Here is a 26,187-nt window from a genome sequence, read left to right on the forward strand (position 1 = left end):
CCTGGGGCTCCGGGAGTCCTGCGGGGTCCCCGGGAGGGGGAGCTGCGGGGCGGAGCCTGCCCCGGGCTCGTCCCTGGGAGGGGTGACTGTGACCCTCGGGTGTTTTTGACATGGGGGCCTCTGACTACCAGGGCGGGTCTGTGTGGCCCCGAAAGCCCGGCGCGGGGCGGCACCACGTGGCCGGGGGCGGGGGCGGCACGGTCGCCCCTCCCCGCGGACACCATGGCGCCCCCGGCCCTGCGCTCCGGCCCCCGCACCGGAGCCTGCCGCTGCCGCGCCTCGACCGCATCCCCGGGCCCGGCCCGGGCCCAACCCGAGCGCCCCCGTCGGCCGGCCGCTGACCCCTGCGCCCCTCGCGCGCCGCCCGCGGCCCTTGCCGCCCCCAGGATTCTAGACCAACCGCCTCAGAACCCCAGGCCCACCCTTCCTTGGAACTCCAGACGACCCACCACACCCGAGACCTGCCCCGACCCTAGACGCCCCCAACCCTAGGTCAGCCCCCGCTCCGAACCTCCCCTAACCTCAAAGCTGCTCCCCGCCCTGGATCTCCCCCAGCCGCAGACCTCCGCCCCGGCAATCCAGGACCCGCTCTCAGCCCACACCTGCCTCCTGGCCGCGGACCTGCCCTCCCACACCCCACCGCGCTAGTCCTGCGCGGCCGTTGGGCCACCCCCGCCCCAGGCCTGCGCATCCCGCCGAGACCCATCGCATCGCCTCTCCCCCAGGGGCCAGAGCGGCCGGAATCCAGCCGGGTGGAAGGAAGGCGCTGTCTCACCTGCCGCAATGGAAGAAGACCCCAGAGAGGAAAACAGTCAGTGTCCACGCCCACCGGCCCCCGTGGTGGCAGAGTCCGCGGAGCTCAGGCTGACCCGGACCCAGGGCCACCAAGCTCCCAGGGCAGGACCCCTGCTGTCATCCACCCTGCCCTCCATGCCCCTACTCTGGACACCCCCTGCCCTCCACCCTGCTTCCCTCTACCCACCGCCCCTCAAGCAGGTCAACTTCGGAGCCCGCCTCCCTGGGAAACTGGTGGAAAACCGAATGTGCTTGCATTGAAGGGTCTCGCGGAGGCGTAAGGGAGAGCCCTTTCCTTTCTCCTGGTAAACCCCCGTGCTCACTTCTTTGTGAGACAGGCCTTCATTTTCGTGAGGAACTCCTAGGAGTAAAATTGCTGAATCTAGGGCAGGCCGTATTGAGTCTTACAAGACACCGCCAAATGGGGTTTGGCCTGGGGATGGGTCCCAGTTGCCCCACATCCAAGGCTGCAGTTGGCATTGTCACTGTCATTTTGCGCACTAGGTGGGTGTGTATGAGTACCTCCCTGTGGCTTCCCGGGTGACCGGGCGCCTTCCCAGGTGCCTACTGGCCATCTGGGGCTCCTGTGGAGAGCCCGGTCCAGATCCTTCGGCCGTTAGTAGATTGGGTTGTGGGTCTTTTCTTACCGACTTGTAGGAATTCTTTGTGTATTCGGGATGCTGGGTGTTGGTCAGATAGGTGTACTGTAAATATCACTGGCAGTCTGTGGTTGGCCCTTTTGGTCACTTAATGATTCCTTTTGATAATCAAAACCTCTTAATTTTAATGAAGTCTAATTGTCAATCTTTTCTTTTATAGTTAGTGCTTTTTGAAGCTTATTTGGGAAATCTTTGCCTACTCCATTGTCCAGAAGATAGTATCCTGTTTTCTTTTAGAAACTTTACAAGGTCACTTTTCACATTTTAGATCCATGGTTCATAGGGACTGAGTGTTGTGAGGTAGGGGATCAGTGGGTAAATGTTCATTCTGTCCTCATATAAATACCTAATTGACCCAGCCTCTGCCTTGCAGTGTCACTTTTGTGGAAAAACAGGGATAGGCCTATTTTGGGGTTCTCCATTCTGTTCTATTAATCTATCTGTCCATCCTTATTTCATACTACCCTGTTTGAATTCCAGTAGCTTTATAAGTTTTAATATTTCATAATATCTCTTCTGACTTTGTTCTTCAAGATTTATTTAGGTTTTCTTGAACTTTTGCATTTCCATATAAATTTTAGAATCAAACTGTTAATTTAACTCCTCTCCCAAACACACAAATCCTGCTGAGATTTTAATGTTGATTCCATTGTATTTGATAGCTATTTGGAAGAGAATTAACATTTTAACAATTGAGTCTTCCAATCTGTGACAATTTAGTTCTTTAATTCTTGTCAGCTGTGTTTGTAGTGTTCAGTGTACATGTATGCAAATGTCTTTTGTTAGATTTACTCCCCGATATTTGATGTTTTTTAATGTTGTTGGCAATGACATTTTTTAGTTTTTTCCTAATTGCTCCTGGTGTATAGAAATATAATTGATTTTAGAATACTGACTTGAAACTTGGTGGCCTTGTTAAATACACCTACTAATTCTAATAGCTAGTAGATTAATTTACATTAGTTACATATACAAACATCCTTTACAAATCTTTTCAATCATTTCTCTCATTGGCTAGTACTTTCAGTATAATAACAATGTTGAATAGAAGTGGTATAATGGATATCTCCCCTCTCCCCAGAGGGGGAAGGTACTCAGTATTTCACCATGAAGTATGATATTGCTGTAAGCATTAAAGGAAGTTCCTTTTATTCCTGATTTACTGAGAGTTTTAAAGTGAATAGTTATTATGTATATAGCATGTTTTCTTCTGCATCTATTGAGGAAATAATATATATTTTTCATTTAGTCTGTTAATGTGGATTATGTTGATGGATTGTCAAATATCAAACCACCTTTATATTCCTGGAATAAACCCCATGTAGTCATGCTGTATTGTTCTATGTAAATCCCCAGACTTCATTTACAAATATTTAAGATCTTTGCATCTACTTTTATGAACAAGATTGGCCTGTATTATTCCTTTCTTGTAATTTTCTTGTGAGATTTTGGTATTAAATTGATGGCTTCCTAAAAAGAGTTGGAAAGAGTTTCGTATTTCCCTATTCAGTGAAAGGGTTGACAAAAGGTATTTTTCTCCCCTTAAATGTTTGGTGAGGTTGACCTGTGATGCCTTCTAATTTGGAGTTTTCATTGTGGGAAACATTTTTTATTATGGAGTTAATTTTTTTTAACAGAAATAAACTTATACAGATGTTCTGTTTCTTTTTTGTCAGTTTTGGTAAGCTGTGTTTCTGGGGAAAATGTTCATTTCACATGAACTGTTAAATTATCAGCATGTGAATGTTTTTAATATCTTATTATCATTTTAACATCTCTACAATCAGCAATGAAGTCCCCCTTTTCATTCTTGATACTGGTAATTCATGTTATCTCTTTTTTCCTCATCTAGAGGTTTATCAATTTTTAAAATTCAAAGATCCAACTTTCGGTTTTGTTGATTTTCTCCATGATACATTTGTTTTTTATTTAGTTGAATTCTTATTTTTATTATTTCTTGTCTTCTACTTTCTTTGTCTTCTACTGTTCCCTTTCTAGCCTTGTGGAATGGTAGATTACATTATTTTTTTCATAGTTAAATGCATTTTTACTTATTTATTTTCTTTTTTTATTAAGGTATTATTGATATACACTTATGAAGGTTTCACATGAAAAAAACAATGTGGTTACTACATTCATCCATATTATTGTGTCCCCCCAATACCCCATTGCAGTCACTGCCCATCAGTGCAGCAAGATGCCACAGAGTCACTATTTGCCTTCTCTGTGCTACACTATCTTCCCCATGATCCTCCCACACCATGTGTGCCAATCATAATGCCCCTCAATCCCCTTCTCCCTCTCTCCCCACGCCTCCCCTTTGGTAACTGCTAGCCCCTTCTTAGAGTCTGTGAGTCTGTTGTTTTGTTTCTTCATTTTTGCTTCGCTGTTGTACTCCACAAATGAGGGAAATCATTTGGCACTTGTCTTTCTCCGCCTGGCTTATTTCACTGAGCATAATACCCTCTAGCTCCATTCATGTTGTTGCAAATGGTAGAATTTGTTTTCTTCTTATGGCTGAATAGTATTCCATTGTGTATATGTACCACCTCTTCTTTATCCATTCATCTACTGATGGACACTTAGGTTGCTTCCATTTCTTGGCTATTGTAAATAGTGCTGTGATAAACATAGGGGTGCATATGTCTTTTTGAATCTGAGAAGTTGTTTTCTTTGGGTAAATTGCTAGGAGTGAAATTCCTGGGTCAAATGGTATTTCTATTTTTAGTTTTTTCAGGAACCTCCATGTTGCTTTCCACAATGGTTGAACTAATTTACATTCCCACCAGCAGTGTAGGAGGGTTCCCCTTTCTCCACATCCTTGCCAGCATTTGTTGTTGTTTGTCTTTTGGATGTTGGCCATCCTAATTGGTGTGAAGTGATACCTCATTATGGTTTTAATTTGCATTTCTCTGATGATTAGTGATGTGGAGCATCTTTTCATGTGCCTGTTGGCCATCTGAATTTCTTCTTTGGAGAAGTCTGTTCAGATCCTCTGCCCATTTTTTGATCAGGTTATTTGTTTTTTGGGTGTTGAGGTATATGAGCTCTTTATGTATTTTGGATGCTAAACCTTATCTGATAAGTCATTTACAAATATATTCTCCCATACTTTAGGATGTCTACAAAGTTCTACTGATGGTGTCCTTTGCTGTACAGAAGCTTTTTAGTTTGATATCGTTCCACTTGTTCATTTTTGCTTTTGTTTCCCTTGCCTGGGGAGACATGTTCATGAAGAAGTTTCGCATGTTTATTTTCAAGAGGGTTTTGCCTATGTTTTCTTCTAAGAGTTTTATAGTTTCATGACTTATATTCAGGTCTTTGATCCATTTTGAGTTTACTTTTGTGTATGGGGTTAGACAGTAATCGAGTTTCATTCTCTTGCATGTAGCTGTCTAGTTTTGCCAACACCAGCTGTTGAAGATGCTGTCATTTCCCACTGTATATCCATGGCTCCTTATCATATATTATTTGACCATATATGCTCTCTATTCTGTTCCACTGGTCTGCGGGTCTGTTCTTGTGCCAGTACCAAATTTTCTTGATTACTGTGGCTTTGTAGTAGAGCTTGAAGTTGGGAAGCGAGATTCCCCCAGCTTTATTCTTCCTTCTCAGGATTGCTTTGGCTATTTGGGGCCTTTTGTGGTTCCATATGAATTTTAGAACTATTTGTTCCAGTTCATTGAAGAATGCTGTTGGTATTTTGATAGGGATTGCATTGAATCTGTAGGTTGCTTTAGGCAGGATGGCCATTTTGACAATATTAATTCTTCCTACCCAAGAGCATGGGATGAATTTCCATTTATTAGTGTCCTTTTCAATTTCTCTTAAGAGTATCTTGTAGTTTTCAGGGTATACATCTTTCACTTCCTCGGTTTGGTTTATTCTGAGGTGTTTTATTCTTTTTGATGCAAGTGTGAATGGAATTGTTTTCCTGATTTCTCTTTCTACTAGTTCATCATTAGTGTATAGGAATGCAACATTTCTGTGTATTAATTTTGTATCCTGCAACTTTGCTGAATTCAGGTACTATATCTAGTAGTTTTGGAGTGGATTCTTTAGGTTTTTTTTATGTACAATATCATGTCCTCTGCAAACAGTGACAGTTTAACTTCTTCTTTACCGATCCGGGTGCCTTTTATTTCTCTGTTGTCTGATTGCCATGGCTGGGACCTCCAGAACTATATTGAATAAAAGTGAAGAGAATGGGCATCCTTGTCTTGTTCCCGATCTTAAAGGAAAGGCTTTCAGCTTCTTGCTGTTAAGTATGATGTTGGCTGTGGGCTTGTCATATATAATCTTTATTATGTTGAGGTACTTGCCCTCTATACCCATTTTGTTGAGAGTTTTTATCATGAATGGATGTTGAATTTTGTCGAATGCTTTTTCAGCATCTATGGAGATGATCATGTGGTTTTGTCCTTCTTTTTTTTGATGTGGTGGATGATGTTGATGGATTTCCGAATATTGTACCGTCCTTGCATCCCTGGAATAAATCCTACTTGATCATAATGGATGATCTTTTTAATGTATTTTTGAATTCAGTTTGCTAATATTTTGTTGAGTATTTTTGCATCTATGTTCATCAGGGATATTGGTCTGTAATTTTTGTGTGTGTGTGTCTGTGTGTGTGTGGTGTCTTTGCCTGGTTTTGGTATTAGGGTGATGCTGGCCTCATAGAATTAGTATGGAAGTATTCTTTCCTCTTCTACTTTTTGGAAAACTTTAAGGAGACTGGGTATTAGGTCTTCACTAATTGTTTGATAAAATTCAGCAGTGAAGCCATCTGGTCCCGGAGTTTTGTTCTTAGGTAGTTTTTTGATTACCAATTCAATTTCATTGCTAGTAATTGGTATGTTCAGATTTTCTGTTTCTTTCTGGGTCAGCCTTGGAAGGCTGTGTTTTTCTAGAAAGTTGTCCATTTCTTCTAGGTTATCCAGTTTGTTAGCATATAATTTTTCATAGTATTCTCTAATAATTCTTTGTATTTCTGTGGTGTCTGTAGTGATTTTTCCTTTCTCATTTCTGATTCTGTTTATGTGTGTAGACTCTCTTTCTTCTTGCTAAGTCTGGCTAGGGGTTTATCTATTTTGTTTATTTTCTCAAAGAACCAGCTCCTGCTTTCATTGATTCTTTCTACTGTTTTATTCTTAATTTTATTTATTTCTGCTCTAATCTTTATTATGTCCCTCCTTAGATTATATCATTTTTAATTTGTCTTATTTTCTAATATATGTATTTAAATCTGTAAAGTTCCCTCTCATCACTCTGTTAGCTGCATTGTAATGCTTTGATATGTCATATTTCCATTATCATTCAATTCCAATCATTTTAAAGTTACTCACTTGATTTCTCCTTTGATCCTCGTTTTATTTTTAAAGGGTACTGCTTAATTTTTGTACATTCAGGAAAATTTCTACTTACCTACTTGTTATTAATTTCTAGTTTGATTCAACCATTGTCAGAGAATTTAATTCCGTATCATTTCAATCCTTTGAGATTTGTTGAGACTCTCTGGCCGAGCATGTGATGTGTGTTGGAGCGTGTGTATGTGAAGAACACATTTTGTTCCCTTTTCCTCACTCAAGCTGTGGAACATGGTATCTACACATGTCATTTAGGTCTGCTTGGCTAATCATGATGTTCAAATATGCTATATTCTACTGACTCTTTGTTTAATTTTTCATTTACTGAGAGAAGTAGATTAAATATCTCAATATGATTGTAGATTTTTTTTAGCTATCAACTTGTGTTTCATATTTTTTGAAGCTCTATTATTAAGAACACACACATCTGGAATTTTTATATCTTCCTGAAAAATTTCTCTTTTAATATAATGCCTTTCTTTTGTCTTTAATAATGCTTTTATTAAATTTTTATTAATAATTCCAAGTAAATACAGTATGTGTCTAAACATTTAGTATGTATTTCTAAGAATGACTTTTTTTACATAACTAAACTATTTTCTCACATTCAATAAAATGAACAATAATTCCTTAATAAAATTGAACACCTGTAATATATTCATATTTCCACAGTAACTCGCACATAACTTTACATTTGGGCATAGACCACACACTGAATTTGCTTGTTTTATCTCTTACTGTTGTTTAATTTAGAATAACCAATCCTCTTGCCTGTGTTTTCAAGATGCAGACTTGTCTATAAGGACAGCTCTTGTTCTTGGGAAGCCCTGCCTTCTGGACGTGTCTAACTGTTGCCTGCTGGCAGTCTTTAACCTGTTCCTCTGTCCCCACTGTGTACCTAGGAACTGGAGGCTTGATGAGATCTGGGCTAAGAGTTCTGCACAGATTCCATCCATGGTAGCACTGTCACCTGCTTTTGCCCAGTGTCTGGCTGTCCTGTCCTCAGTGTTATGCCTGGTCACTGGGCCATTGTCCAGGTCCCACTGTGTGACACTGTGTGTCCTGTGGCTTCTCTGAGGGGTGGCATTTTGGCACCTGGGAGCTGTCCGAGTGCCCTGCTGAGGTCAGGGCTCTCTGGAGCACACCTGGGATGGGTTCAGGGTGCAGAGGTGGGTTGAAGAATATGCCCGGGTCAGTGCCTGTGGGGTCATGAACACAGGCCTGTGCAGGGGAGGAGGAGGGATGGTGACATGGGGAACCCACCACCATTTCCTGGGGTTCAGCAGCACTGGGTGCCCTGTTTGAAGGGCCCAGCAGCTGTGCTGTCAGAGGCACACCCTCTTCTGCGGGCACCCAGCCTCCGTAAATCCTAGGCCCTTCTGCAAGGTCTGTGCGTGTGCTTGCTTCTGCCCCTTACTTGCGGGTTTCCAGGGACGGTGACAAGTGAAGGTCCTGTCTGTGGCTTCCTCGCTTTGTGGAATCTTCTGGAAGGCCAGCTCAGGCATGCAGTCAGTTTCCATCATGTGTTTGGTTGCCCAGTGCTGCCTGCGAAGCCATCCAGGCCCTCCAGGCACCTCCGCGTCTGTCTGCTGTGTCCCGTCTGCAGGGGCCGGATGCCCCAGGATCCCGGGTGGCTTGGGACCGTGTCCAGCGATCCTGAGAGCTCTGTCCCTCAGTTGGGGCAGGTGGGATTTGCAAACCAATGGCTGGTTCACTGGTTTCCTGGTTCGCCATAAGTTTTCAGCAAGAGTGGAGCTTAATGTTTATTAAGACATTTCTGTTTCTGTTGTGACAGGTTCACAATTTTTATTAATTCTCTTAATGTGCTGAACTTCACAATGCTGAGTTTTTTAATCCAGCCTTAGAGTGGCCCCAGGTGGCCATGCACGGAGTCCTCTCTACGCCCCGGTGCAGTGCGCTCACCTCCCGGGAACGACCTCGTCCCTGTGTGCCGGTTGGCTGGTCTGGCTCTTATCTTCTTGTGGCGCGCCAGCCTCAACGAGCAATTTAGGGGTGGCCATGGCTTTTCTATTCTGGAGATAAGTTGCACAAAACTGAGAGTTTGGTAGCATTGCCCATGAAGCCATTAGCCCTGGAGTTTTCTTTATGGGAAGGTTTTAAATTCAGATTTAGTTTCTTTATTAGGTAGAGAATTATGTGTATTTTCTATTTCTTCCTGTGTCTGTTTTGGTGATTTGTATTTCTCCAGGAATTTGTCCATTTCACCTAAATTTCTAATGTATTGCCATGAAATTCTTAACACCTCTTAGTGTTTGAATATGTAAGAAGTTTTCCTTCCCTATTCCTACATTTTTACACCTGTTACCTCTTGATTGTTTGGACTCACCGATCGCTCCTTGATTCCGTCAGTCTTAAGCCTTTTGCTCCTTCGACACGCAGGCGGGTTCAGGAGGCATTGGGAGGCCAGTGCTCTGGACAGGATGTGTTTGTTCCATGGGCCTGGCCTGGGCTTCCACAGTTAGGGTGTGGGGAGAGGCAAGGCGCCGCAGTCGGGGAGGAGGGCGGCTGAGGAGGGGCTAGCCAGCTGGGAGTGTGGTGCTCCTGAGGCCAGGGCCCAGGAGAGCGACACGGGAGAGGCCTGTGCCCGTGTGACCCCAGCGTGTGCTGTGGTGGGGGGAGCCTGGCAGATGGGGCATGGGGGGAGGGGACAGAGAGGGCATGGGTGGGAGTGTGGAGGGCTGCAGGGTGCAGGGAGGATTTTGATTTGGGTTCTCAGGCTGGGTGCTGTAGCACTCAGGGGGTGCTGACGGGGTCTGGTGGCCAGGCTCAGACAAAGGAGCCCCCTCTCAGAATGGGGGCTGGTCTGGATGGCCCTGGCCCAGGCAGAGTGACAAGGTCCTCAGGGGCCACACAGTGGGCGAGGAGCCCAGTGAGTAGGAGGCCACCTGGCTAGAGCAGGGGCGTGGGCAGGTGTGCAGGGGGTGAGGCTGGGGGCGGTGGCCCGGGGAGGGGGCTGAAGGGTGGTGGGAGGAGGGCCTGGGGGGCCAATGTCCAGGAGAGGCGGGGCTGGAGGAGGTGACAGATGGTCGTGGGTGCTGGGGCTTGGGGCCTCAGCGTCCCCAGAGTCGCTTGCTCTTTCCTTTGCCTTGATGTCTGTTTCTCTTTTGCAGAGTTAAAACAAGGAATTTCCCAAGACTTGACTTCTTCCCCCAAATTGGACAGATACAAAATAGCAAGACAATTAACAGAAAAGGCGATCCAGGTGGGTGCTCTCGGGGCTTGGTAGGGAGGGGCACTTTTTGAACTCAAACATTTATTTTAGGATTTGGAGAGAGTTGGTCGCTCTGTCACACTCCTTGTCGAGGTTCCTAGCCCCCTCTGTCAGGCCGGGTTTCTGCCTAGACCCCACCTCCTGGCCCCCACCCCTGGCTCCCATGTGAAAGCTTGTGCTTGAGTTACTTTATTTCAGCTGCATTTTGAGACAGGTAATACTTTCAAACTCTGAAAAGTGCAGCCATATGAAGGGTGAAATCTCTCCCGCAGGCACGCAGTGAGTGCCTGTCCCAGCGGGTGACGATGACGGGGGCATGCATCCTGGAAGAGGTCTCTGGGTCAGGGTCAGATGCTTCATGACTCAGAACCCAGGGCAGCCTGCCGAGGGCAGATGCCGCCCGAGTCCTGGTGGGGCAGCGGGCATCCCACCACCTTCTCCAGGGAGGGAGCCTTGCCTTCCACCAGAATGTGAGATTTCGGGCCTGGGAGAGAGATGGCAGGTGCTAGTATTCCTTAAATGGAAACAGACGAGAACAGGAGGAGGGTTTTCTGTCTTTATTGCCTAGAAGGCAGTGACCGTGTGGGAGCCTGAGAAGCACAGCACACGCTATCCATGAAAACGTCTCAATGTGTTAACTTGCTTCGGAAGCAAAGCCCATGCACACACAAAGCACCCCAGTCGTACCTGTGCAGCTCATGGTAGGGGGCTGGTGCACCCGCAGAGGGGAGCAGAGCCCCCAGAGCACATGCAGGCAATGCTTGTGTCACCAGGGAAGCTGCTTTCTGCAGGTTATTCCCCTCCCAACCCCCAAATACTGGCCGCCAGTGTGCTCTTTATGCCCCCGTCCCTGTCCTTTCTGGGGTTTCATGTGCCCGGGCCATACCAGCTTGGTAATTTACTTTTACTCAAAACGAGTAACATGTAGGGCTGCAAACACACCTCTGACAATTACTCTGGCTGCGTTTCATGAGCTGCAGTTCAAAGTCCTTTATAGTCCATACGATTACTTTTCATCGGTCGCGGGTTACTCAAGAGCATAGTTCTTAAGGTCTATACTGGTGGGTTTTTCCCTATTTTGCTGTTGATTTCTACCTTGATTGCGCTGTGGTTGAGACTGTAACCTGCATAAAGTTATCTCCTGGGAATGTGCTCAGACTGGCTTGCACCTAGAATTCTGTTAACACGTGTGAAAGTTGCTGCAGAGACCATTCTCGTCACCAGGGTGGACCTTGTTGTTTGTGTTGCTCAAATCCGGTCTTACTGCACTCTTGGGTCTGTGCGCTCTTCCACGTGATGTCCTATTGTGACTGTGGGTTTGTCCACTCCGTGATTCAGTCAGTTTCTATGTCATGTAACAGACAGCACTCTCAACAGGCACATGCAAATGTATCTTTGTGGTGCACCAAACCTTTCTTTTAAAGTATGGAATAATTTTCTTTATTTTGGTGAGGTTTATTTGTCCCAAAGGCTATTTTGTCTCACATTTAGATCCTTTTATGTCTTACTATCTGTAGGCTTGTCCTTTTGATTTTCTCTTGCAAACAACATAATCTTAGATTAAAAAAAATAAAACCCAGTCTGGCACTCTCCACCTTTTAACCGGAGCCCTGACTGTGTATCTGTGGCTAAAGTCCAGGTGCGCACCCATGTCCCCACATGTCCTTCTATTTGTTCAGCTCTCCCTCCGTCCATGCCTCCCTGTGGACTGATTACTTTTTTTGTGTGTGTGACATAATAAATGTTTATTATTGTCTTAAGCCACAAAGAATTGGGGTAATTTGTGATGGAGCAGTTAATAACATAATCTGCAATACCACTATTTATGAACATTTCTAGATTATTATTTTTTATCTCTTTTCTTCTCCAGCTTTATTGAGACATAACTGACACATAACATTATGTGTAAGTTTAAGGTGCAAACTTAATGATATGATATATATATGTATTGCAAAATGAATACCACAAAAGGTGAGTTAACACATTCATTACCTCACATAGATGCTTTTTTTTTGGTAGTAAGAATATTAAGATCTACTATCTTAGCAAATTCAAGTATGCAGTGCAGTACTGTTAACATCCCCAGAACTTATTCGTCTTAATACTGAAAACTGTACCCTTTGACGACCTTCATTCCTTGCCCTTGGCGATCTCTAATCTGCTGTTTCTGTGACTTCTTTTTGGATTCCATGCATCAGCAAGATCATATAGTATTTGTCTTTCTCTGACTTATCTCAGATAGCATGATGCCCTCAAGTTTCATCCATGATGTCGAAAACAGCAGGATTTTCTTCTTTTTTCGTGGCTGTGTAATATTCCACTGTGTGTTTTATCTGTGCCGTATCTTTATCCATTTGTCTGTTGATGGACACAAGTTGCTTTCATGTCTCGGCTGCTGTGAATGATGCTGCGATAAGCATGGGACTGAAGACTCCTCTTTGAGTCAGGGATTTCGTTTCCTTCAGATACGTGTCCTGCAGCAAAACTGCTGAGTCACATGGCAGTTCTACTTCTAGTTTTTTGAGGAACTTCTGTACTGCTTTCCATGGTGACTGTGCCAATTTCCATTCCCACCAACAGGGTATAAAGATTGCCTTTTCCCCACATCCTTACCAACACTTGTTTTCTCTTGTCTTTCTGATGATAGGAATTCTGAAAAGTATGAGGTGATACTTCATTGTGATTTTGATTTGCATTTCCCTGATGACTAGTGATGTTGAGCAACTTTTCATGTAATTGTTGGCCATTTGAATATCACCTTTGGAAAAATGTCTAGTCAGGTCCTTTGGCCATTTTAAATCAGATTATTTGGTTTTTTGCCATTGAGTTGTAGAAGTTCATTATATATTTTGGATACTTGTCCCTTATCAGATATGTGGTACACAAATATTTTCTCCCTTTCCATAGGTTGCCATTTCATTTTGTTGACTGTTTCTTTTACTATACAGAAGTTTTTAAATTTGATGTTAGTCCCACAGGTTTACTTTTGCTTTTGTTGCTTGTGTTTTTGGTATTCTATCCATAAAATCATTGACAAGGCTAATATCAAGGAGATTTCTTCTAGGATTTTTATGGCTTAAGGTCTTACATTTAAGCCTTTAATCCATTTTGAATTAATTTCTGTGAGTGATAAAAGTTAGGGGTCCTGTTTCATTCTTTTGCAGGTGAATATCAGCTTTTCCAGCACCATTTATTGAAGAGAATATTCTTGTTACCATTGAGTATTTTTTGGCTTCCTTGCCAAATATTAGTTGATCATATGTGCATGGGTCTATGTCTGGGCTCTCAATTCTGTTGCATTAGTCTTTGTGTCTGTTTTAAAGCCAGTACCATGCTGTTTTGATTACCATAGCTTTGTAATACAGTTTGAAATCAGGAAGTGTGATGCCTCCAGCTTTGTTCTTTCTCAGGATTGCTCTTCATGGTCTTTTGTGGTTCCATTTGAAATTTAGGATTGATTTTCTATTTATGTAAAAAAATGCCTTTGGAATCTTGATAGGAATTGCATTGAATCTATAGATGACTCTGGGGAGTATGAACATTTTAGTAACATTAATTCTTCCAATTCATGAACATGGGGTATTGTTTTATTTATTTGCATCTTCAATATCTTTAATCAATGTGTTATAGTTTTCAGTGTACAGATCTTTCACCTCCTTGGTTAAATTTATTCCTACCTATTTTATTGTTTTTAATGCTATTGTAACTGGAATTATTTTTTTCTTCTTCAGCTAATCATTGTTAGTGTATAGAAACACAAGCTGAAAATTTCTAAATTCTAATAGCGCTCACTCTTTAGTGGGTCATCATTGCCTATTCTTGAAACAGTATGTGCAAAGAATCATTCTATTCATCTCCGCGTCACAGGAAGTTGTATCAACCCTACAGCTAAAAGGATATTGGGTGGAATCATTTGGTAATGGCAGTGTTGAAGATTAAGTCTGAACAATGTAAGATGATTCTGACATCTTCTTGAAATCTTTAAACACGGGGGGAGACTTAGAGTCATGCAGTGGAGCCCCAGTTCATACAGCTTCATCCACAGAGGGGGGTGTCTGGGCCAGGGAGCTTCTTTCCCAGGGGGGTAGTTGACAAAATTCCTCCAGCAGTAATCCTACTCTGAGGGTCTCGTAATCTGCACAGCCACACCACTGTTAATGAGGCCCCTGTTTTTGTTGTCCTTAAGGACTGTTAATGAGTCCTTGCCAGTTTTGTTGATCCATGTGCTGAAAGAGCCGAGCTACATAGATAACCAAAGTCACACTCAGGTGTCGACTCAGAACTTCTCGGATGGACTTGGCGCATTCCCAGCAGGGACTCCAGGACAAGGCCAATGATGGAGCAGCTGATGGGTGGGCAAAAATGTCTTTCTGAGGTAGATTTTTCTCCAGCGTTGGCTGGGCTGGGGTCTCACCTGGCAGCCTGCCTGGGCAGTGACACACCTCAGGCTCCTTCAGCTCGTCTGCGGCATCAGCTTCCCTGTGGCTCTAGACTCCTGGCACCCGGCTTCCTCAAAGCCAGCGGTGGGGAGAGGGAGTCTCTGCTGCTTCGAAACTCCAGCTTTGATGAAGCCCTGGACCCTCTTTTAAGGGGTGCATCTAATTAGGTCAGGATCATCTGTCTTTTTTAATTATTCAAAGTCAGCTAATTAGGGACACCAGTGTGCTTGGGCCACGGCCCTCCTGCCTGGCTTCTGTGTGCACTCCTGCAAGCTTGAGAGGCCCTGTGTTCTCTGCTGGCCCTGCCCTGCAGCCCTCAGTCTCCCCAGGTGGATGTGTCCTGGCTGTGTCCCCCCTGCGGCTCCAACGTGACCGCTACTCTCCTGCCCCCGTCCCTCGTGGGGGGAGGCCTAGGCACATCCCCAGCTGCTATCTCCCTGCTCTGTGCAGGCACCTGAGGTCACCCTCCAGCCTCCCCCACTGGTCCTTCCTTGGCAGTGCGATGGCTTCTCCCTCCCCCTGCCCGCAAGGCCCTGCCACCCCCTCCCAGACCCAGACTTGCCCTGAGCTAGGATTGCCCAGCCCCCCAGGAACACCACCGTTGCCTCCCAGCCTGCGTCCCCATGTCCTGGGGGCTGCCCTGCACACCTGCCTTCTTGATGTTCTTGGGTATTTATCCTGGAGCAGGGCACGGGCACGGGTGCGGTCCACCTCACCCTGCTTTGATGCCTCCTCTTACAGAGAAATGAGCAACTTGTGTTTCAATTCTATAATTAAAATATGCTCTTGCAATTTGAGGAGAAGAAGATTTTCTCCATCTATGGGCACTACCCAGTGATCCGGGCAGCTCTGCGAAGAAAGGGCTGGGTGGAGAAGAAGTTCCACTTCCTGTCCAGGCTCGCCGCGGGTGTCCAGGATGGGAGCACAGCGGTGATTGGTAATGTATCGGCACCTTGTATTTCAGTGTCTCCGTGTGGGCGTGTATGTCCGCAGGACCCAGAGCAAGCCCACACTACTGGGTGGGGTGCTGGCACTGCCCCGCCTCCTGTGACCTGGGCCTTCCCCGAATGTGTCGGGGTCTCCCTTTGGGGCAGAGAACCCCATGGTCCACACCACAGGCCACACTGCCAGCCTCCCCACCCAGGCGTCCGCACATTTGGCAAGTGCTTCCAAGCCCCAGTGTGGCTCACTTCCCAGTGTCCCTGCCCCTGCCGGGCTCCTGCCGTGTTTGGACAGTCCCCATAGTCCCAGCCCTGACCGTCCCTCCTCGGCCTCAGCAGTGCCACCTGCCCCCTGCCTCCCACCTGCACACGGTGCCTGCACCCTCTTGGCTGGGGAGTCTGCACAGGCTGCCCCCATGCCCCAGTCCCCGTGGGCCTGCATCCCCACGCCCCTCCAGCACTCTCGCCCCTGGCTGTCCCCACCGCCCACACCCTGGGGCCCCTGTCCTGCGCAGCACCAGGTGGAGGTGCCATGTGGTGGGCGCCTGGACAGGTGGGCACAGCTGAGCCCTACTCTGCCCCGCTCCATCACAGGCCCACAGAGGGTGTGGGATGAGGGTGCTGAGAAGCCACCAAGCGGTGTCCTGGCCATCGCGGTGGCTGCCCTGCAGCGGGTGTGGTTGTGGTCAGGTATTCAGGCCGTGGCACGCTGACGTCTCTCCTGTGTTGGGTTTGCAGAACACAAATGTGCTGAAGGCAGAGAAACCCAGGAGGTGGCTTTGGAGAGAGTGTACAACATCCATGACATGAGGGTAGGTCCCTGCACGGTGGCCGGCCGAGCTGCAACCTCACTGCGGGTTCCCAGGTGGGGCCTGCCTCCGCCGGGCCCGGGGGCGAGCCACAAACCCAGAGTCGCACCTGGCTTCTCACTGGGGGTCAGGCAGCCCCAGTGATACCCCGTGGGACGTGGGGGCGCATGCCCGTGTGTGTCCCTGTGTCCCCATGCGCAGGGTGACGAGCTGTGTCTGTGACTCTGGAAACCCAATGACAAAGGGTGGGAACAGCCCTTGAAGGAGAGCAAGACCCCCACTCAGTGAGGCTGTGGCCGTGAGGACAGTGTCGTGCTGGGAACACGCCAGCCGTGGGCAGAGCACAGCCCCAAAGCCGAGCTCTTGTGACCTGGGTGGTAGCCGGGGTGACGGGTCAGCCTGCAAAGATGGACCTGCCGGAGAGGGTGCGGAGCCAGGGAGGCATTGCACGGGGGCCGTGGACCCTGGTGGGGGGGGCAGCATGGGAGGCAGGCGGCACTGCGGGCTCACTTTGCGATTTTAGGGGAGTGAAGACATTGACATGAGATCGGGAAGCACTCACTGGGAGGCCTGACCACAGTAGAATGGAGGGCGCCCACTCCTCTGAAGAGTCCCCAAGGCAAGAGATGAGGCAGTCGGGGAGATATTTGCAGTTTGTATAATTTTAAAAGATAGTATATCCAGAATATGTGAAGGACTCAAATCAGAAACAACCAGTAAACAAAACTGGACAAGTAGAAAAACAGGCAGAGAGCTGAGCGGGCTCACCGGCACGGGCAGTCCCCGGAGCTGGTCCATTCCCGTGAAGGTCGGCTCGGCGCGGCCCCACGGGTGCGGGGGAGCCGGGAAGGGTCCAGGTCCCTGCGTCCGGCTGGGAGGCGGCTCTGCCTGGTGCTGTTTCTCGCCCTGGTACATGGGCGCCTGGGTCACCGCTCACTGGCAAATGACACAAATTTCGGAAAGTGACACCAGAGGCCACGGACAGCACTCTTGGAGTAGGGAAAACAACAAAGCCCCCGAGAGCAGCAGCCGGACATTGTAGGCGGTGTCGCCGGCGGCCGCTGAGCTAGCAGGTGGGAGCCGCCCGGCCCTGCCGCGACTCGGGGTTGGACGGCTGCTCCTGTCACAGGGTGGTAGGTGTGTGCACGTGGGCCAGCGGAGAGTGACCCCCGAGGGTCTTCACCAGACTCAGGGGGTCAGGATTTGGGGAACGTGTTTCTTCCCTGTACCTTTTTGGTTAGTATCTTTAACCAAACGTGCCATTTGTGAACACAGAAGCATAGGCACCAAGGACACGCTCTCCTGGGCCTACATTCTGGGGACCTGGGTTTGCTGCTCTGAAGGAGTGGGGGATGGGGGAGGAGACCAAGTCCTGTGGTGGAAGGGGGGTCCTGCCAGGCCTCCAAGTGTGCACCCACCCCTCGCCTGCCCCCCCATGGTGCATCCCTAAGCCCGACGTGAGTGGCCATGCAGCGGGTAGCGCAGGCCCCACTTGTGCCACGTCCGGAGGCCCTCCGTTGTGCCCTGCAGCCGAGCAGGTGCCTCCTGAGAGCAGGCCCTGTGTGGTCACAGTCGCAGCTGCGGTGACAAGATGAGAGGCACAGTCAAAATTTGCATATCGTGTGTCTTTTGGCATCTGATTTCCTTCAGTTTAAGCCCAACTGTCAAAGGGTATGAACCTTGAGTGTTGGATGCTGATAAAGGCTATTTTCTTGCCAGTCCAGATTGGTAAAAAATGAAATGCCATACTTCCTCTGGACTGTCAAAAAGGGTGTCATCAACTATCGCAGCCTGAGCTGTGACCAGATGCTGAACCACTTCGGGAAGACATCCTCCTTCACCACCAAGGTGAGTGGGGAGCTTGGGGGAGGTCAGGGGGAGCAGCGGGCAGCGCCTTGCCTCCTGAGACGCCAGCACCCCTGTGGCTCAGAGAGACACACTGGCCACTCCTCCAGAGGATGCAAACCTCGTGCCGGCCTGGTCAGGGCTCGCTGCCCAGCTCTCCGTGTCCAGAGTTGCTGAGTACCTGCCCCCACAAAGCCCCCATGCCCCTCGCGCTGTCCCAGGTCTCAGACAGGGCAGCGGCCACAGCCTGACTCAGGCTCAGGGCCCCGAGGGGGCTCCGGCTCCGGAGGCGGGGTGGGCCACCTTCACCTGCATGGTGACTTCTGGCTTCAGGGGCACTGGCATGGCTCTGCCACGCTCGGACTTCCTCCCTCACCTCCTTTCAGCCCCCTTCTGGAGGTGGCCATTCCCATCTGTCCCCGGGGCTGAGGTTCAGGGGTGGACTGGCCTGCAAGCAGCCATGCTGGAGGTTAGGTAGAAGGGTTTCCCAGCAGCCAGGGGATCATTCCCTCAATAGGCAAGGATGACGTCGGGGGTCAGGGACCAGGCTCTTGGTTGCCCTGGGGCTCCCCATGGGGGTCTGGTCCCCTGTGCATCCATGCCAGGCCTCAGCTACTGGTGTCCTTTGGGCTGCAGGCAATACCTTTGGCAGCCCAGTCAAGCCTGGCTCCCAGCAAAGACTTCCATGTAGAGCTGGACCCCGGGGTTCAGAACATCCCCCCAGGCCTCCTTAACAGCTGGTGCCTTGGCCATGGGTTCAGAGCAGGGTAGGCGTCCAGGCTGCAGACCTGAGAGCTTTTGCTCCCGCCTCTCTGGGGGCCTGAGCATGGCTCCATTTAAGGGCCTAGGAGGTGAACCACCTGGCCCTGTTGGACAGCCCACAACCCTCCCTTGGGCTGGACATGCCCCTCACTGCCCCAAGGACAAGCCCACGGCCCTGGCCTGCGCATCAGGTCAGCCTGCTGCTCAGACCGGCCAGCCAGGGGGGCAGAGGGGCTGGGAGGGGCTCGCTCTGGGAGGCACCCCCCGCCCCCCAGAGCCAATTGGAGCCAGAGCCGCTGCGCCAGGCCCGCAGGTGTTCAGGCTGGTCCTAGGGAGGCTGGCGTTCGGCCTGCGGGGGCCTAACATGGTGATGTCTCTGGAGATGGGGCTGTGCGTGAACATGCGGAGCCTGCCGTGGTACGTCCAGGCCAACCCTGACTCCTTCTTCCCTCGCTGTTACGGCCTCTACACTGAGAGCGAGAAGCAGGCATTCCTGGGTGAGTGGCAGGAGGCACAGGTCGGGGCCGCCCAGTGGGCCAGGACACCGGGCAGGACCTTGCTGTTGGCTCCCTGCTGAGATGGCCTCAGGAGCCCTTGGGAGTGAGGCTGGGAGCTGGGGCAGGAGGTGATGGTGGGGGGCCTGGTTCCAACCAAGGCCTGGGGCTCAGCTCCACTTCCCATGGTGAAGGCTAGTCCAGAAACTTCCATGGGCAGCATCTGCGAGGCAGGAGGGGGCCTTGTAGGCTGGTGGGGCTTCTGGGGGAACACATGTTGGGGAGGCCAGCTTGAGGGTGGTACTGGGAACCCAGTCTGGGCACCTGGCTCTGGGCAGGCATGAAGGGAGGGTTCTTGGGTCCATCTGCCAAGAGGCCAGGAGAGAGAAGGCAGAGGTCAGGGCAGGAGGGGAGGTGTCCCTTTGGGGTGACCTGTTTCCTGAGCACCTCATCTGGGGCCATGGAGATGCGACACCTGCCCAGCACCCCTGCCCCGTGCCTGACCCCACTGTGGGCTCCCAGGAGCAGACAACCACAGGCAGTTCAGGGCAGAGGTCACAGGGGCTGGGGGCAGTGCACTGGGGGAAGGACCATGAGCTGGGGCCTTGGGGAGGGGTTGCTGGGCGGACACCCAGACGGAAGCAGCCAGAGCTCAGGCGTTGGGTGAGCAGCTGGGGTGGAGCCCTTCGCAGGGCGTGGAAGGGCACAGCTGAGGTGGGAGGTGAGGGCTGGAGGGGAGGGGCCTGGCTGCAGGATGCCTGGGCTGAGGACGCTGGTGCTGGCGGAGGCCCCCGGTCCCCAGCACGGGCAGAGGGGGCGAAGCTTGATGAAATTTCAGACGACTTCCGGCGCACGATGGCCTCCAGCATCCTCAAGTGGGTGGTCAGCCAGCAGAGCCGCAGCAGGAACAGACCCAAGGGCAGGAGGGCGCAGACCAGTGACAGGGAAGCCGACAGCACGAAAGGTCTGTGCACCCTGCCGGGCTCCCCACGCTGGGGGCAGCGCGGGAGGGCAGGGGGACTGCGTCTGGGATGGGCCCCACCCGTGTCTTCCCACGGAGAGGATGGCAGAGAAGGGCGCCTCTGTGTGTAGGGAGACCTTGGCCACTGTGGGTCTAGGCCTACGAAGCCCAAATCAGTTTTTCCACTGTTGTTCATTTTAATAGAGCACCTTTAGGTTCACAGCAAAGTTGAGGGGAAGGTATACAGAGTTTGCATGCGCCCTGTCCCCCAAGATCCCCACTGTCAACATCCCCACTACAGCGACATTTCTTATGGTCCATGAACCTACACTGACGTGTCACCACCACCGGAGTCCAGTCTCCATCAGGGTCACTCTTGGTGGTGTTCGTCCTGTTGGTTTGGACACGTGTCAAACTACAGTGTCACATAGGGTAGCTTCCCTGCCCTAAAACCCTGTGCTCCCCCTGTTCATCCCTCCCTCCCCTGACCTCTGGCCGCCACTGGTCCTTTACTGCCTCCCAGAGCGTCACAGAGCTGGAGTCACACGCTCCGCAGCCTTTTCCGACTGGCCTCTTTCACGCAGTGACATGCGTTTAAGGCTCCTCCACGTCTTTCCTTGGCTTCAGAGCCCATCTCTTCAGTGCTGAGTGACATCCCGTTGTCTGGACGGACCACAGCTTCCTCTGCATCAGCTGCTGAGGGACATCCCGGCTGCTTCCACGTCTTGGCAGTTACGAACAAGGCTGCTGTAAATGTCTGTGTGCACATTTTTGTGTAGCTGTAAGGTTTCAGCTCCTTTGGGTAAATGCCACGGAGTGCGACCACTGGATCGAATGGCAAGAGTCTGTTCAGTGTGGTGAGAAACCGCCAGACTGTCTCCCAAGGTGGCTGCACCACTCTGCACCCGCCCGGCAATGACTGAGCGTTCCTGCGGCCCCGCATCCTCGGCAGCACTTGGTGTTGTCAGTGGCCTGGGCTTTGGTCAGCCAGCAGGTGTGTGGTGGGTGGGGTCCCACTGCTTTTACCCTGGATTTCCCAGGTGGCACAGGCTGTGGAGCCTCTTCTTGTGTGCTTACTTGCCAACTGTGTGTATCTTCTTCGGTGAGAAGTCTGTCCTGCTTCCCAGTCCATTTTTTAATAGGGTCGTTTGTTTTCTTACTGTTGAGTTTCAAGAGTTCCTTGAATACTCTGGGTAGCATTACTTTATCAGATGTGTTGTTTGCAAGTATTTTCTCCAGGTCCGTGTCTCTCTTGTCTTCTCATTCCCCTGACAGTGTATTCTGCATTGCAGGAGTGTTTAATTTCAATAAAGTCCAGTTTATCAACATTTTGTCATGGTTGTGCCTGGGATGTTGCTTCTAAAGTCATCACTGCACCCAAGTTCACCTCGGTTTTCTCTCATGTTACCTTCTAGGAGTTTTACAGTTTTTTTTTTTTTTGAGAGGGCATCTTATATTTATTGATCAAATGGTTGTTAACAACAATAAACTTCTGTATAGGGGACTCAATGCACAATCATTAATCAACCCCAAGACTAATTCTCAACAGTCTCCAATCTTCTGAAGTATAATGAACAAGTTCTTACATGGTGAACAAGTTCTTACATGGTGAACAGTGCAAGGGCAGTCATATCACAGAAACTTTCGGTTTTGATCACGCATTATGAACTATAAACAATCAGGTCAAATATGAATATTCGTTTGATTTTTATACTTGATTTATATGTGGATCCCACATTTCTCCCTTTATTATTATTATTATTATTGTTTTTAATAAAATGCTGAAGTGGTAGGTAGATGCAAGATAAAGGTAGAAAACATAGTTTAGTGTTGGAAGAGAGCAAATGTAGATGGTCAGGTGTGTGCCTGTAGACTAAGTGTTAATCCAAGCTAGACAAGGGCAATAAAACATCCACGGATGCAGAAGATTTCTCTCAGAACAGGGGGGGTGAGGTTCTAAGCCTCACCTCTGTTGATCCCCCTTTTCTCACCTGATGGCCCCCCTGCGACTGTGCCTGTCTTAGGTTGTTCCTCCCTTGAGGAATCTTACCCGTCTCTGGCTAACCAGTCATCTTCCGGGGCCATACAGGGAAATGTGAAGTTGGTAAGTGAGAGGGAAGCCTTATTGTTTGAAAAGGTTAGCTTTTTACTTCTTTGCATATTTATGCCCTGTGGCTTCTATGCCCAGCATTTGTCTTGAGGTATCTTTAGCACTTGGAGGAATTATGATACTCGGTAAATTCGATATGAGGCATGAATTCTATTTAAGGGTTGTAATTAGGAAGGAAGAAGAAAAGCTATAGAGGTAGCAGATGGAAGGAAACATGGGAAGATTGATTATTTCTTTGACATATCTTCTTGTAGAGTAATTTAAGCATGTATAGGTTTTAAACTACTAATTAAATTGCACACACACATTAACATAACAGGAGTATAGTTACATAACCAAAGCATATCTATAATTACCAGCCAACTCCAGTGAAACCAAGAAAACCAGTTAGGCACCCTAGGCATTTGTGAAAATCTGTCTATGATATGATGGATATTGTGCAACTGAACTTGAACAGTCTGAGAGAAATCAAACAAATTAAAACAGCCCATTCCTGGGAACTGTTCACATCCCATATGTTCTTTTAATAGTAGATAGTCTGTAGTTATAAGATTTTGGAGCGCTACAACTTGCACTTCTCCTAATTCTTGGTTGAGTTCCAACAGTGTAGATCCAGTCAAATTTGTTGTTTTACTGTATGCACAGGCCAGCTTAGATATCTCCTTCCTCATTCCCATGGCAAGTCCAGGAACCGGTGGGATGAATGCAGCTACAACTGCAGCATCGCCTGGATCTTTGTTGAGGATTTTTGATGATCATCTTCTGGTATGACTCTTCCAGAGAGTGCTGATGTTGGAAGTTCTTCTTCATATCGTATCTTAGTTCATTTTCTGGGTAGACACATTAGGCTTTGATCCTCTGTATAAACACAAACAGACCCTTTGCCCACACTTTGATCTGCCCTTTATATCATTGTGTAGAACTCATTGGAGGTCACCACACAAGAACTGCTTTTTTTTTTTTAAGAGAAAGGAATATTATCAGAAAAGTGTACCTCCATAACCGATCATCTGACACTCTTTAAGTGATCAAAATTAAGGATATTTAAAGCATGCAGTAATCGTTGATTTACAGTTAGTTTTCTCCAATCATGGAGTAATCTCCCTTTTCTTTCTTTCTTTTTTTTTGTTATCTTTAATCTACACTTACATGAAGAATATTATGTTTACTAGGCTCTCCCCTATACCAGGTCCCCGCTATAAACCCCTTTACAGTCACTGTCCATCAGCATAGCAAAATGTTGTAGAATCACTACTTGTCTTCTCTGTGTTGTCCAGCCCTCCCCTTTCTCCCACCCCCCCATGCATGCTAATCTTAATACCCCCCTTCTTCTCCCCCCCTTATCCCTCCCTACCCACCCATCCTCCCCAGTCCCTTTCCCTTTGGTACCTGTTAGTCCATTCTTGAGTTCTGTGATTCTGCTGCTGTTTTGTTCCTTCAGTTTTTCCTTTGTTCTTATATTCCACAGATAAGTGAAATCATTTGGTATTTGTCTTTCTCCGCTTGGCTTGTTTCACTGAGCATAATACCCTCCAGCTCCATCCATGTTGCTGCAAATGGTAGGATTTGCCCTTTTCTTATGGCTGAGTAGTATTCCATTGTGTATATGTACCACATCTTCTTTATCCATTCATCTACCAATGGACATTTAGGTTGCTTCCAATTCTTGGCTATTGTAAATAGTGCTGCGATAAACATAGGGGTGCACTGGTCTTTCTCAAACTTGATTGCTGCGTTCTTAGGGTAAATTCCTAGGAGTGCAATTCCTGGGTCAAATGGTAAGTCTGTTTTGAGCATTTTGATGTACCTCCATGCTGCTTTCCACAATGGTTGAACTAACTTACATTCCCACCAGCAGTGTAGGAGGGTTCCCCTTTCTCCACAGCCTCGCCAACATTTGTTGTTGTTTGTCTTTTGGATGGCAGCCATCCTTACTGGTGTGAGGTGGTATCTCATTGTAGTTTTAATTTGCATTTCTCTGATAATTAGCGATGTGGAGCATCTTTTCATGTGTCTGTTGGCCATCTGAATTTCTTTTTTGGAGAACTGTCTGTTCAGTTCCTCTGCCCATTTTTTAATTGGATTATTTGATTTTTGTTTGTTGAGGCGTGTGAGCTCTTTATATATTTTGGACGTCAAGCCTTTATCGGATCTGTCATTTACAAATACATTCTCCCATACTGTAGGGTTCCTTTTTGTTCTATTGATGGTGTCTTTTGCTGTACAGAAGCTTTTCAGCTTAATATAGTCCCACTTGTTCATTTTTGCTGTTGTTTTCCTTGCCCAGGGAGATATGTTCAAGAAGAGGTCGCTCATGTTTATGTCTAAGAGGTTTTTGCCTATGTTTTTTTCCATGAGTTTAATGGTTTCATGGCTTACATTCAGGTCTTTGATCCATTTTGAATTTACTTTTTTATATGGGGTTAGACAATGGTCCAGTTTCATTCTCCTACATGTAGCTGTCCAGTTTTGCCAGCACCACCTGTTGAAGAGACTGTCATTTCGCCATTGTATGTCCATGGCTCCTTTATCAAATATTAATTGACCATATATGTCTGGGTTAATGTCTGGATTGTCTAGTCTGTTCCATTGGTCTGTGGCTCTGTTCTTGTGCCAGTACCAAATTGTCTTGATTACTATGGCTTTATAGTAGAGCTTGAAGTTGGGGAGTGAGATCCCCCCTACTTTATTCTTCTTTCTCAGGATTGCTTTGGCTATTCGGGGTCTTTGGTGGTTCCATATGAATTTTTGAATTATTTGTTCCACTTCATTGAAGAATGTTGCTGGTAATTTGATAGGGATTGCATCAAATCTGTGTATTGCTTTGAGCAGGATGGCCATTTTGACGATATTAATTCTTCCTAGCCACGAGCATGGGATGAGTTTCCATCTGTTAGTGTCCCCTTTAATTTCTCTTAAGAGTGACTTGTAGTTTTCAGAGTATAAGTCTTTCACTTCTTTGGTTAGGTTTATTCCTAGGTATTTTATTCTTTTTGATGCAAATATGAATGGAGTTGTTTTCCTGATTTCTCTTTCTGTTGGTTCATTGTTAGTGTATAGGAAAGCTACAGATTTCTGTGTGTTAATTTTGTATCCTGCAACTTTGCTGTATTCCGATATCAATTCTAGTAGTTTTGGGGTGGAGTCTTTAGGGTTTTTTATGTACAGTATCATGTCATCTGCAAATAGTGACAGTTTAACTTCTTCTTTACCAATCTGGATTCCTTGTATTTCTTTGTTTTGTCTGATTGCCGTGGCTAGGACCTCCATTACTATGTTGAATAACAGTGGGGAGAGTGGGCATCCCTGTCTAGTTCCCGATCTAAGAGGAAAAGCTTTCAGCTTCTCGCTGTTCAGTATGATGTTGGCTGTGGGTTTATGATATATGGCCTTTATTACATTGAGGTACTTGCCCTCTCTTCCCATTTTGCTGAGAGTTTTTATCATGAACGGATGTTGAATTTTGTCAAATGCTTTTTCAGCATCTATGGAGATGATCATGTGTTTTTTTGTCTTTCTTTTTGTTGATGTGGTGGATGATGTTGATGGACTTTCGAATGTTGTACCATCCTTGCATCCCTGGGATGAATCCCACTTGGTCATGGTGTATGATCCTTTTGATATACTTTTGTATTCGGTTTGCTATTATTTTATTAAGTATTTTTGCATCTACATTCATCAGGTATATTGGTCTGTAATTTTCTTTTTTGGTGGGGTCTTTGCCTGGTTTTGGTATTAGGGTGATGTTAGCTTCATAGAATGAGTTTGGGAGTA

The 26,187-nt window shown here is 47.6% G+C and overlaps 1 protein-coding gene and 1 pseudogene across 1 annotated transcript in view; one reads left to right on the forward strand and one right to left on the reverse strand.

Annotated features, from left to right (window-relative positions):
• Positions 1-13,319: 13,319 nt before the first annotated feature.
• Positions 13,320-15,116, reverse strand: LOC118923134 (C->U-editing enzyme APOBEC-1-like; annotated as a pseudogene).
• A 100-nt stretch (positions 15,117-15,216) lies between these two features.
• Positions 15,217-26,187, forward strand: part of TTLL8 (tubulin tyrosine ligase like 8) — a 53,457-nt gene continuing 42,486 nt past the window's right edge. The window contains exons 1-5 of the mRNA XM_057508418.1: positions 15,217-15,428; positions 16,171-16,244; positions 17,961-18,089; positions 19,231-19,345; positions 20,130-20,306. Coding sequence (XP_057364401.1) covers positions 15,272-15,428; positions 16,171-16,244; positions 17,961-18,089; positions 19,231-19,345; positions 20,130-20,306 — 652 coding nt within the window. The 5' untranslated portion in view covers positions 15,217-15,271. The remainder of the gene's footprint in view (positions 15,429-16,170; positions 16,245-17,960; positions 18,090-19,230; positions 19,346-20,129; positions 20,307-26,187) is intronic.

The sequence above is a fragment of the Manis pentadactyla genome, chromosome 10 (assembly GCF_030020395.1).
Source record: "Manis pentadactyla isolate mManPen7 chromosome 10, mManPen7.hap1, whole genome shotgun sequence".
Taxonomy (NCBI): domain Eukaryota; kingdom Metazoa; phylum Chordata; class Mammalia; order Pholidota; family Manidae; genus Manis; species Manis pentadactyla.